Source organism: Leucoraja erinacea, chromosome 25, assembly GCF_028641065.1.
Source record: "Leucoraja erinacea ecotype New England chromosome 25, Leri_hhj_1, whole genome shotgun sequence".
NCBI classification, from domain to species: Eukaryota; Metazoa; Chordata; class Chondrichthyes; order Rajiformes; family Rajidae; genus Leucoraja; species Leucoraja erinaceus.
The window spans coordinates 11,795,147-11,808,987 of record NC_073401.1 but is presented as its reverse complement, the minus strand read 5'-3'; the positions used below and the strand labels follow the sequence as shown (position 1 = coordinate 11,808,987).

The 13,841-nt window shown below is 41.1% G+C and overlaps 1 protein-coding gene across 1 annotated transcript in view; it reads right to left on the bottom strand.

The window, feature by feature from the left end:
- vps37ba (VPS37B subunit of ESCRT-I a) overlaps positions 1-13,841 on the bottom strand; it is a 338,119-nt gene that overhangs the window by 4,069 nt on the left and 320,209 nt on the right. The window contains exons 3-4 of the mRNA XM_055655678.1: positions 5,508-5,679; positions 922-1,001 (exon numbers count right to left, since the gene is read on the bottom strand). Of these exons, the coding sequence (XP_055511653.1) occupies positions 922-1,001; positions 5,508-5,679 (252 nt within the window). The remainder of the gene's footprint in view (positions 1-921; positions 1,002-5,507; positions 5,680-13,841) is intronic.

The window sequence follows — 13,841 nt, the reverse complement described above, 5'->3', positions numbered from 1 at the left end:
AGTGTGGAAACACGGCCTTCAGCCCAACGACTCCGCGGCGACCAGCAATCACCCCAGACACTTACACTATCCTACATATAAGGGACAATTTACAATTTTACCAAAGCCTATTAACCTAGAAACCTGCATGTTTTTGGAGGGTGGGAGGATACCGGAGCACCTGGAAAAAAACCACATGATCATGGGGAGAATGAACAAAGAAACATAGAAAATAGGTGCAGGAGTAGGCCATTTCTCATCTCGGTCCTATAAGACTTCCCTCTTATCCTTAAACTGTGACCCCTTATTCTGGACTTCCCCAACATCGGGAATAATCTTCCTGCATCTAGCCTGTCCAACCCCTTAAGAATTTTGTAAGTTTCTATAAGATCCCCCCTCAATCTTCTAAATTCTAGTGTGTACAAGCCAAGTCTATCCAGTCTTTCTTCATATGAAAATCCTGTCATCCCAGGAATCAGTCTGGTGAACCTTCTCTGTACTCCCTCTATAGCAAGAATGTCTTTCCTCAGATTAGGAGACCAAAACTGTACGCAATACTCCAGGTGTGGTCTCACCAAGACCCTGTACAACTGCAGTAGAAACTCCCTGCTCCTCCGTACAAACAGCACCGTGGTCAGGATTGAACCTGGGTCTCTGGCACTGCAAGGCTGCAAATCTACCACTACACCTCCAGCAGGTAACTTCAAAATTAAATAGCATGGCCTATTTGACAATGTGGAACACAGATTATCCTGATCAAATTATTTTGCAAAGCCTCACACTTCTACCTCAACATTTAAGGGCAATGATTGTCCTATTAAAAGGGCACCAAACACAACTGCACTTAGCCAGCTCAAGAGTTAATGTCAGCGATCCTGTGTGTCATAGCCTGCATAGTTTACTGAGCAAGCGACTTGCATAAACTGAATCACAAGAAATCACCTCAGTTTCCTCTTCAATCTTTGCTCCTTCAGTCTGTAGGAGTGCAAGTAGCGTGTCCAGGGAAGTACCGGATTGACTATCTGTGAAGGTGAAGAGAAAAATTGTTTCAAAGTCAAATTTCCACAATGAAAATGTAAGATTTTAAACAATGAATTCCAAAGCTTTTTTGTTAAAAAAAAAGAAAGGGTTAAATTTTGCAAATACACTTAAATTCTACTTGGGGAATGCACATCACATCTGCAGCATGATTGTTCCAATGAGCTTATTAGTTTTTTAGTTTAGTTTAGATATACAGCGTAGAAACAGGCCTTTCGGCCCACCAAGACCACGCTGACCAGGGAGCCCCATATATTAACCCTACCCTACACACAATAGGGACAATTTTTACATGAATACCAAGCCAATTAACCTACAAACTTTGTTTAAGAAGGAACTGCAGATGCTGGAGAATCGAAGGTACACAAAAAAGCTGGAGAAACTCAGCGGGTGCAGCAGCATCTATGGAGCGAAGGAAATAGGCAACGTTTCGGGCCGAAACCCTTCTTCAGACTACAAACTTGTACGTCTGTGGAGTGTGGGAGGAAACCGAAGATATCGGAGAAAACCCACGCAGTCACGGGGAGAACGTACAAACTCCATACAGACAGCACCCGTAGTCGGGTTCAAACCCGGGTCTCTGACACTGAAAGCGCTGCAAGGCATCAGCTCTACTGCTGCGCCCTATGCCGCCCAGTACAGATCTATTCAATTAATTGCATGATCGATAGGAAAATGTTGGAACAAAATTCCATTGCCCATTTCTTTTACTTCCTTAGTTCCACCCGCTTCAAAGATTTACTACTCCAAACAGATGGCGTATTCTGTCTCAGCTACCACCCGTGTTAAAGCATTGAATGACTAAGCAATGATCATTCCCCAGCTTCATGGGCATTTTACGTTATTAGTCAGATGCTGATGGAGAGAAAGAAAGGGGCAATTAACTCAACACTAAATATCTCTCTACTAAGTCCCCTTAGCCATTTCTGCAATTTCATATCCTTATTACCAAAGTTGCAAGATCTAAGGAGGGATGATTGTTGATGCTTATGCAACATTCAGTGCCATTTATGACTCCTCAGAAAATCAAATAGATTACGACCAAGTGGAACAATATCTGGGCAATATTCAGCCCCCGGCTGATAGGTGGCTAGCAACATTCGCAAACCACGAGTGCCAAGCAATGACATATCCAAATAAATAATTCAGCTATTATCCTAACATTTACTGGCAGTACCATCATTAAATCCCCCACTCTCATCTGGGAGTTACCACTGACCGGAAAGGATCTGGAGTATTCATATATACATAATGAGGCTCCAGGCAGGACAGAGGCTGCAGGGAGTCCTGCAGAGAGCAACATGCCTTTAAAATCCACAAAGCTTGTACACCATCTAACAAGGCTCAAGTCATGAGCATGATGGAATACTCATCAATGCCCTGGATGAGTGCAGCTGAAATACTTCAGGAAGTTCCGGCTATTTTGATACATTTTTACTGGAAATGTAAAAAAAAAATTTAAAAAAAAATTGCCTGATCCTAATGATCAATTTCAAAATTTATTTTCAAAAGAATCACATTAGAGACAAGCTTTTATAATGTTTGTTTTTGAAATGCCAGTTTCAGTTCCTACTAAGTGCAAAATGTCCACTACCTTTAGCTAAACATTTACTACATAAGATGGAACAACTTGCACCTAATGGTTTGCTCACTCCGACCTGGGTGGAGTACAATACTGACCAACAATGGCCGGAAATATCCTACTAACATGTTGGAATGTGCAGCAAGGCAAGGACACTCGAGAGACATATAGGGAACGGCTGCTTTAAAGCACACAAATGGACGGAAGAGAAGGAATCTTGCCAATTCAGAATTCAATCTCAGTTCTATTGCAAGATAAAAAGAGGAACTATGAGCGACACTGAACTGGCAATTTCACGCCTGGAAGGAATAGTAATTGATAGAAATATAATTGGCGCTGAAAGGAAATGCAGGCACTGGAATAAATACTTTCTACAGTATTTGAAGTAATACTAAATGAAAATTGGTTTTGTCAAATGAATGGCAGGATACTTTACATTGCAAAGGTATGCCTTTGTACTTTAAATTTCACTTCAGTTAACATCAATTAACCTGGGCTCACTATACTAGTACTTATGTTGCAGCAAGGCAACTTTCCCTCCACCACTGAAAGATTAGGTATCGATATTTTAATTTTGCTATCAAAAGTTGTGTCAATGAAAAATAAACAATTCCTCACCTCTTCACAGTTCCATCATTCATTTCTGCAAGTTAAATGCAAGAAAGCATGTTCATGCATGAACATTTCAACTGTTAATCATCGATTTACCATCACACCACCAGAGCTAATCATTATAGCTCCTGCTTCACGGACACAGACCTAATAGTCTTAATGATATTTTTCATGCTCTAAGTTAGATTGATTTGAATTCCAACTAATCAATCAAGCAGATTCCACCCTTCCCCCCCAAAAAACAAGGATGATTTATAATTCAACGGTATTTTCACATTATTTAGGAACTCCTCTCAATCTGAAGGGCCCAATCTTCCTTGCTATCCGTTTTAAAATGAACCCATTAGCATTCAGCTACTTCATCAAAAGCAAGTCCTGGTCTTGAGCAGACCTGCTCCATAACCAAGTTCACTGAGCAACAGATGACGTTGCATGTCACTGTACTCCATTGTGAACTATGTGGAGGTCAGCGGTGGAGACCAACATTGCTGGGATTTCCCCAGCATTACTGTTGGGAAGGCACACCTCTCTGATCCTACTGTGATCTGATCTGGCATAGGATTACCACCATAGTAATTACAGTGAGGGCTTCTAGATGTGTTGCTCGAGGAGCCATGGGTAAAACACTTCTATTTGATTCAATTAATTTTAAAGTTTTCCAAATAGTGGAAAGAATAATGTTTGAAACTACCACTTTTCTATTCCTTCGTTCCATAGATGCTGCCTCACCCGCTGAGTTTCTCCAGCATTTTTGTCTACCTTCGATTTTGTAAAAACATTAATATCTCTGTCAATTTTCATCGACGGGAAAAATCCTCGGAGGGGGGCGGAGGGGTGCTCTGAGAGAGGTGGCCAAAAATGACGGCCATAGGTGGCGCCGTTTTCTCGGAAATCGCAGCACAGATGGCCAAAACCGGTCAAGAACAGACTTTTAGTAATATAGAAGATAGATGTCTTTCCCAATTTTACAAGTGCGCAAGCTTTAACCAACCAATTCACTAATAAGGAACAGAAAGAATAGTTGAACAGGATTACTCATAGCAAAGAGCAGGGCTGCAAATGATTACTCATCCATGGCTATCCTGTCAAAGCAGGGAAATGCAACTTTAAGATCCATTCCACAATGTTAGATCACTGTACCTTGTGACAAATTTTGTGACACTATAAAAAGATAGCTGAAACACTGTACTAATGGGGATATTGGCTGCCGTACAAAATACTCTTTAAATTATTTTGTGGTTCTAAAATGTGGTTCCATGAACAATTTTTAATAGTTGAATCGATACTGTATACTAGACTCAATACATTAGAATAATGTTAGATGAACATTACTTGTAGCAAAGAGCAGGGCAGCAAAAGTGCGTTCATCTGTGGGAATCCTGTCAAGGCAAGGGAACTTGATTTAAGATCCATTCCACAAAGTGGCGTCAAAAATCTCTCAATGAAAAATCATGGAATGGTTTCCTATTTTTTAATTCAATGGCTTAGAAAACATCAGGTAAATCCTCACCATCTGAAACAAGAGAATTGCAGCAATATGAAGCAGTGGTGAATATTTTATAAAGATTTAATAAACTTCATGGTAATGGCAAAATTCCCTAGTGACTGTGATTAAGGTACGTAGTCCCTGATAATGTTCTTTTAAAATATGTTTTGATGATGGTTTTTCATGTACTTTGATCAGTGACAGAACCTGAATGGAGATTTGATGTTTTACAAGGGTTAGAACAATAGATTTGCATATAGTGCCTTTTACAGCACTCCAATGTGCCCAATAGCCAATTCCTCCACTACGGAAGTAGTGTCAGCCTAGATTTATGCACCCCACTTTGTGGAATGGATCTTAAAGTAGCCTTGACAGGATTCCCACATATGAACAATCTTTTGCTGCCTTGCTCTTTGTTACAAGTAATCCTGTTCTTCTAACATTGCTCCTAACATTACTTCGAACATATGAATTGAGCCATGGTAATTCCAAGCTTCCAGGTAAAATATGTTTAATTCTTCATGGTTAAAACGGATGTTCAAGGTACAGTTAGCGCCTGTATTTAGGAAGTAGGAACAGTTAGCATATTACTCAAACACATTTACTATGTGGTACATACTGCACATTTGTACATTACGAACATGATTGTAAAGAAAATTAAAGGGAAAGACATATACTGAGTATTTGCATCAAAATGCGATTAAGTGGTAAACAGCTACACCGAATGCCAAACCATTTAAAGGTGTATTTATAGGTGAAACAGTTTAAAGCATGTGCGTGCTACAGTTAAAGGAGACTCAAAAAAGTTACCTAATCTTGATTTCCTCATCTGATATGCTTCATACAGTGTTTGTAGTTGTTGGTATTTCCTGGTTAATTGAAGTTTCAAGTCGTCCAATTTGGGGTGATACTGCAGATTCTGTTCTGCTAGACTATGATTACTAGCAAGACTCATGTCTTTATTTGGTTGTATATTCTGCAGCTGAAAAATAAAGATCAAATTGTTAACTTTGTATTATACAACTACACTTGAGTTATAAAATCGTCCAAAATGTTAATTTGTTGCTCTTTCGATTTCTGCTGTGTTGGTACCTTTAAGGGCCTGTCCCACTGAGGTGATTTTTTTAGGCGACTGCCGGCGAATGTCATAGCTGTAGCAGGTCACCGAAAACCCAGCGACTGGACCCCCTCCCCCGGACGATAAAGTCTACAACTAGCTACAACCTACCACCTAGGCGACATCAAGCTACAGCAAGCTACCGACAACCGGCGACCCATTAGGACGTCCACCTACGACCACACAGGCGACAACCCACGACAACCGAAGTCAACCTACATCCACCCGAGACAAACTACGACGACCCTGTCAGCGACAACTGAAGACAATTCAGTCGCCGGTACCCGTCGCCGGTTGATGTAGGTAGTCGCCAATGGAATTCACTGAGGTCCACACTGGCGCCAACCTACGACAGCACCTCCGTCAGGAGAAGTCAAGCTACGCTCATTGGCGTCAAGCCCACTGTCGCCAATTTATTTTTGAACAATTCAAAATCCAGCCGACCAGAAATACGTTACGACTTTTTGGGCGACTGACGAGACTACTCACGACCATACAAGTGGCATCCCGGCGACAGCCTAGAAGCCTAAAAAAATCGACTAAGTGGGTCAGGCCCATTACGCTCGGGATTTGAGACATTGCCCACAACAATATGAAGATTCGAGGAATGCTTGCAACATAGACAGTCGTTAAAATAACAAATTAGAATTTAGACCGGGGTTTAAACTCAAACAGCCATGGAATTTAAATTCAGTCAATAATTTGGAATTAAAAAGCTAAGCCAAGGCATCAATAATGATAATCACAAAAGTACAAGACGAATTCTTATGAAAATTTGGTTCACCAGCGTCTCCAGGAAATGAGTAGGAAGGAACTACAGTTGAAATGTGTAGGAAGGTACTGTGGATGCTGGTTTAAACCGAAGATAAGACACAAAATGTTGGAGTAACTCAGCGGGACAGGCAGCATCTCTGGAGAGAAGGAATGGGTGACGTTTCAGGTCGAGACCCTTCTTCAGACAGTCAGGGGGGATGGAAACTAGAGATATGGAAGGGTGAAAATGACAGATCAAAGCTGACGATGATCAAGGTAATGTAGAATGCTTCATTGCTGGCCATGCGGAAAGTGATAATGAGGCATACAATCAGTACAATTAATTAAGGGCACAGTGAAACTAGTCAGAAAACTCGGGTGCGGGAGGAATGGAGAGAGGGGGAAAGCAAGGGTTACTTGAAGTTAGAGAAATTAATATTCATACCACTGGATTGTAAACTGCCCAAGCAAAATACAAGGTACTGTAATTCCAATTAGCATTTGGCCTTACATTGACAGGCAGGATTGCAGGAAATTATATTTGCTATCCACACCCAGTCTGACTAATGTGGACAAACCTACCAATGTTTTTCCACCATCTGCAGTTCCTTCTTAAACAACTATCAATGTTTGACTGCCTCTGGAGCTGAGGGGTGATCTTAAAAGTTGTTCAAAATCATGACGGGAAAGATAGGATGATTGCAGTCTTTTCCCCAGGTTTTTTGCAGGGGGGATGGGATGGACAGTGAGATCAGGAACTAGAGGGCATAGTTTAAGGCAGGATAAGGTAGTTTAAGGTGGCACAGCGATAGATTTGCTGCCTTACAGCACTTGCAGCATCGGAGACCCAGGTTTGATCCCGACTACAGGTGCTGATGGTACGGAGTTTGTCAATCTCCCGTGGGCTTTCTCAGAGATCTTCGGGTTCTTCCCACACTCCAAAGACGTACAGGTATGCAAGTTAAATGGCTTGGTGTATGTGTAAATTGTCCCTAATGTTTGTGTGATGGTGTTAATGAGCGGGGATCGCTGGGCTGTGCGAACTCTGTGAACCGAAGGGCCTGTTTCCGCACAGTATCTCTGAACTAAATTAACTTCCCCCTTCCCTGACTCTTAGTCTGAAAACGGGTTTCGACCAGAAACGTCACCCATACCTCTTCTTCAGAGATGCTGCCTGTCCCGCTGAGATACTCCAGCATTGCATCTATCTTCAGTGCAAACCATCATCTCCAGTTTCTTCCTGAACAAGAATATTTAAATATTCTGTTGTGCAGCTGCAGGTAAGAATGTATTTGTTCTGTCTGGGACATGTGACAATATAACGCTTGACTATTGAAGATTTAATAGGAAGCCAAGGGCAAGTATTTCCACAGAGGATGGTGGGTACGAGCTGCCAGAGGAAGTAGTTGAGGCAGGTACAGAATCAACATTTAAGTGACATCTGGACAGGAAACATTGAGGGATATGGACCAATTGGGACCAGCTTAGATTGTCATCTTGATGAGCATGGACAAATTGGACCGAAGGACCCATTTCAATGCCGTATAACGATGATGCTAAGTGCCCTTCAATCTACTCAGTCATATCGTAACAATCAAGTTGAAACAGAAATAAAACAGTGGCAATGTGTAGAGTTGCTGCCTTACAGTGCCATAGACCCAAGTTTGATCCCGACTACGGGTGCTGTCTGTATGGAGTTTGCACGTCCTCCCTGTGACCTCCCTGTGTTTTCTCAGAGATCTTTCGTTTCCTCCCACACCACACTCCAAAGACGTATAGGTTTGTAGGTTAATTGTTTTAAATGCAAATTGTCCTTAGTGTGTGTGTAGGATAATGTGTGCAGGGATCGCAGATCAGTGCGGACTCGGTGTGCCGAAGGGCCTGCTTCCGTGCAGTATCTCTAATCTAAACAGATGGTCCACTGAGAGCTATAGGCACAAAGTCACTTCAAGTCCAGTTGATTTTGCAAAGTTCTCCTCAAATCCTGCATCTAAACTGAGATCAACAAGCTGGGCAAAAGCCAGACAAGCATCCTCCAAGGCAATATGACAAAGTTTTCTATCACAATCCAAGCACACTCTCAATTCACAATTAATCATGGAAGTCTAGCCATTGAATTCCATCATTAGCATCCTGGGTGTCATGACTAACCAGCAACTCAGATTGACCAATCATTTAAACAATGTGGCTACAAGGTGCAAGAAATGATCCATCAATTCAGCTCTTATTTTAAAGAGATGTGCTGCAACTTTTGCTTTTAACACTGATGCCTCATGCAGTTATATCTGATTAGTCAAGAAAATTAATAGCGTGAGTGTACAAGTGACGTGGCTTTGATAATAAACTAAAAAACATTCCTTTCTTATCTGCAGTAAAATGTCCAATGATTATAAATTGTGGTGAAATCCTAGAGCATTGCCCATGTGATAAATAGAGAGAGTACAGAGGAGATTTACTAGAATGTTGCCTGGGTTTCAACAACTAAGTTACAGAGAAAGGTTGAATAAATTATGTCTTTATTCTCTGGAGCGCAGAAGGTTAAGGGGGGGGGACTTGATAGAGGTCTTTAAAATGATGAGAGGGATAGACAGAGTTGATGTGGATAAGCTTTTCCCTTTGAGAATAGGGAAGATTCAAACAAGAGGACTTCAGAATTAAGGGACAGAGGTTTAGGGGTAAATGAGGGGGAACTTCTTTACTCAGAGAGTGGTAGCGGTGTGGAATGAGCTTCCAGTGGAAGTGGTGGAGGCAGGTTCGTTGGTATCATTTAAAAATAAATTGGATAGGCATATGGATGAGAAAGGAATGGAGGGTTATGGTATGAGTGCAGGCAGGTGGGACTAAGGGAAAATAATTGTTCGGCATGGACTTGTAGGGCCGTGATGGCATGTTTCCGTGCTGTAATTGTTATATGATTATACACTTTATAAATACGAGCCAGTGCCAAGATTAGAAGTCAATTTAACACTGCAGAAGATCAGAGCCTTTATGAAAAGAATGAACTCTGCTGTACGGACTGAAAACAAGGTGAAAATACAGATTACACCCTCTAAATTCTCACAAGTTCTGAGCCAGCTGACCCTAGCAATCCTGCAGTTAGGAAGCACCAACTGCTGCACAGCTTCCTAGTGCTAACTCCAATGACACTGCAAGAAAGACTTGTGCTTTAATGCTGAGTGCGCATTGTTACTTAACTCAAGTTCAAAGAGAAGTTCTAATCAGCCCACATTCAAATATTTACTAAAGAAATATAACATCAAAGCAGCAAATCAGAAGCAAAACATTTTGCAGTGATTACCAAGAAATATATGACATTTAATTTCTGTTATTATTTTAAGGTGTGCCATTTTATTTTATGGCCCCTCTACCTCCTGGGTTACAATTGCCTGACTTATGGACACCTGCATGAGCAAGCTCCCATTAAATTCAGAAGTACAATGTATGCACATACATATATTTGTTCCTACCAACGGCAGAATTAGTTTCCTCTCTTTCCACTTTTAATCATTGTTCTTTTCCATCGGTCTCATGTGCTTTTAATGCCATTGATTACAATATTGTGGAGGGATAATCATTAGTGTGATTTTCAGATTCAGATTCATATTCAATTTTAATTGTCATTGTCAGTGTACAGTACAGAGACAACGAAATGCATTTAGCATCTCCCTTGAAGAGCGACATAGCAAACGATTTGAATTAAAAAAAATAATAAGTGTCCGGGGGGGGGGGGGGGGGGGGGGGGGGGGGGGGGGGGGGGGGGGGGGGGGGGGGGGGGGGGGGGGGGGGGGTGGTGGTGGTTGGCAGTCACCGAGGTACGTTGTTGAGTAGAGTGACAGCCGCATTTGTGGATTCCCCAATGTGCAGACAAGATCAACTTAAGGTCTCTGGAAAATAGTCCCATTCATTACCCAGGGTGGTCAGTACTACATTAAAAATACATTTTTGGTTTGCATGTTTACATCTGTGCAATTCAAGTTCTTAGCGTAAATGCTTTTAATGTGCGATAAGATACATGGTTATTCCAAGATATAAATGACTAACATCACTTGACCAGCTTGAATATATACAGCACACAAACATACCCTTTGGCCTGCCATACATATGCCAACCATCACGCCTAGCTATACCAATCCCACTTGCTTACATTAATTCCATACCCCTCCTTGCCTTGCTCATTCCAGTACCATTTCTTAATGGCCCTCACCGTTATCTCTGGCAACTCACTCCAGATATCAGGGGTTGCTTCCTTTAGGAGGATTGAAGGAAAAAAAAATTGAAATGTGAAAATTTAGCTCATCCAATCTCAGTTATCTTTTTGTTGGAAGGCTTTAATAGGGCATAGACTACAGAGATTTTAGAAGAGAAGAAATGTACGTAAAGACGAGAAAGTCTCCAGAGTTACAATCTACAGAACCTGCCGGGTTGTAGCAGGGAATCGTTCATGAGAACTGCTCATAACACAGAAGGGTGGAAATGTGGCCAGCTGACAATATATTTAAATTCAACACGGGCCAACCAAGGGCACCCTGTTAAACCTGGGCGTTTAACCCAACCACATCTCTCTGCAAGGTGCAATAAGATTAAATAGAAAATAGGAGAGGAGTAGGCCATTTGGGCCCTCGAGCCAGCACCACCATTCAATATGATCATGGCTGATCATTCAAAATCAGTACCCCGTTCTGGCTTTTTCCCCCATATCACTTGATTCCCTTAGCCCTAAGAACTAAATCTAAATCTCTTGAAAATTGCATTCCTACGAAACAAATTCCCGCACAACAGAACATCCGTGCAGTCCGCAAATCCATCCCCGCCAGAGTCCCAAATGCTCGCACAAATGCACAGGTTGTGCAACGAGTGTTTGTAACATGGGGCAGTGCACCTGAAGTTCTTTAAACTACTACACTGACAAGTGAGATTGAATAAAACAAACAAGCGGTTGGTTCTCTTCAGTTATGTCAATTTTCTATAATTTAGAATTAGGATCTTGTATTTTTCAAAATGAAATAAAAAAATTATTACAAGTAATATTACACTCGTGGCTTAAAAATGCTGAATTAATTTTAGTCTACAAGTACAACTGCTCCACTGTTGTACATTTCCCTCTCCCAAACAATTTCAGTGATATCACTTGCTTATAACCTGTTCAACAATGAAAAGGACTATTCAGTTTTCAATGAATAGATTTTCCAGTGGCTTTCATTACACTTGTTAAATCTTTCGGCTATTTATAGTTGAAATAACCACATTCAAATACCTACTTGCTGCACAGGCAGGAAAATATTTAATAACGGCAGGCACTTAAGGCTCTCAAAGAGTTACTTGATTTATCCATAACGTATTAATAGAAGAGTTTAAAATAAGCCAACATAATCCTACTTATTCACCCGTCTTCTCTGGTGCTGCAGGATTCTACAATCCTAAACATTTGACTAAAATGTTGCTAAAATTGTCTTTTTGATATCCCCCTCATGTACCTTCAGAAGGGAAGCCCTGCATAAAGAAAGCTATTTTGGGGGAAGGAAGGTAGAAAAGAGAAAATATAAAATTATTTAAATTTAGACAAAAATTCAAATCTGTTAACTCAAGAGACTTCTGGCATACAAGCAGCGATGGTCCATTGAGCAATTAACATAATAATGCTACTAATTTAAGCTACAAATTAGTGAGGCACAGTTCAATTCTCCAAAAGGTTTGAATGGTTGTCTTCCAGGTGGTTTATGGTATGGTACAGATTATTGTAGAAATAATCATTGACAATCTGCAATATTAACAGAATGTAGTAATAAACAAATCTGATGGACTTTGGCTCAATATCTCTGGAGTTTTCCACTCGATCGGTTTCATCAAAACAATTTCTACAATTTAATTGGGCTTAAGTTTCCCAAGCACATACTGCATGGCAACAATTTGAGCCAACTCGCCCATCATAATACAGTCGAGAGAAAGACACAATGCTGAAGTAATCTGTAGTTCCCCGTTATTAAAGCTTAGAGAGTTTAGAGAGATAAAGAGCGTAGAAACATGCCCTTCAGCCCACCAAGTCCGTGCCTAACACAATTACCGATACACAAGTTCTATCCTAGGCATTATGGACAATTTACAGAAGCCAATCAACCTACAAACCTGCGCATCTTTGGAATGTGGGGGGAAACTGAATGTACCCCCAGAGAAAACCCAAGCGATCACATGAAGAACATGCAAACTGCGTACAGCCAGCACCAGTAGTCAGGATTGAACCCGGATCTCTGCCGCTGTAAGGCAGCAACTCTACCACTGCGTCACTGTGCCGACCTTTACGTAACTGTCCGGGTATTTCAAATGAATTGAAGTGCCTCCGCAATAAACAAACACACTGTAGCATGTTCCCATTCCCATTTCGCAGCCAAGTGAACATCCAATAAAGATACAGTAGAAGGGGTTCACGCGTAGACATCGTGCCTGGAATTCTCTTTATCTTGTATTAGTGTCCTGTTAACATCTACACTGATCTCACTACAGGTAATGAAACCAACACTTCCTGCCAATGCCACATGGACATGCTTGAATGCAAACAATTTCATAATTAGAAGATCCTGCTACAGAAGAAATTATGCCAACTTCCTCAACATTCTAACTTTATGAAAATTAGCTTGTAACCATCATACCATAATTTGCATAGTTGGAGTCTCTGGAGATTGCACAGAGGATCTGCACTGACGTTTGTCACATAACCTTCCTCCCAAACATTTCAGCCACTTTCTTCATCAGGTGCTTTAATTGCATTCCATATTCTTGCCATCCAGATAAACAAGGATTCTTTATGAATGTCCTACTGCATTAGTGACTGTCCTTTTATCACCTCAGGTTTGGATTTTCCCCTCAACTTGTGGCCAAAAAAAATCCAGATTTAACTAACTTATCAAATCCCTTAATAATTTTTAGATACTCCCAACTTTCCTTAAAGTTAGTTCTCTCCGACTGGTCAATGTCTTCACTAATACCTTGAGTCACAGAATCAGTCATACAGCATGGAAGCAGGACCTGTAACCCACCTCATCCAGGCCCTGTAACCCACCTCGGCATGGACGAGGTGGACCATCCAATTGTCCCATTTTCCCATGCCTGGCTCACACCCCTCTAAATCTATTCTGTGAATGTCCAAATGTCTTTTAAATATTGATAATACACATGGTTCAACTACTTCTTCTAGCAGTTTATTCCAGATACTCACCATCCTCGGAAAATGTTGCACTTCAGACTCCTATTAAATCTTTTCCATCTCACATTAAACGTGT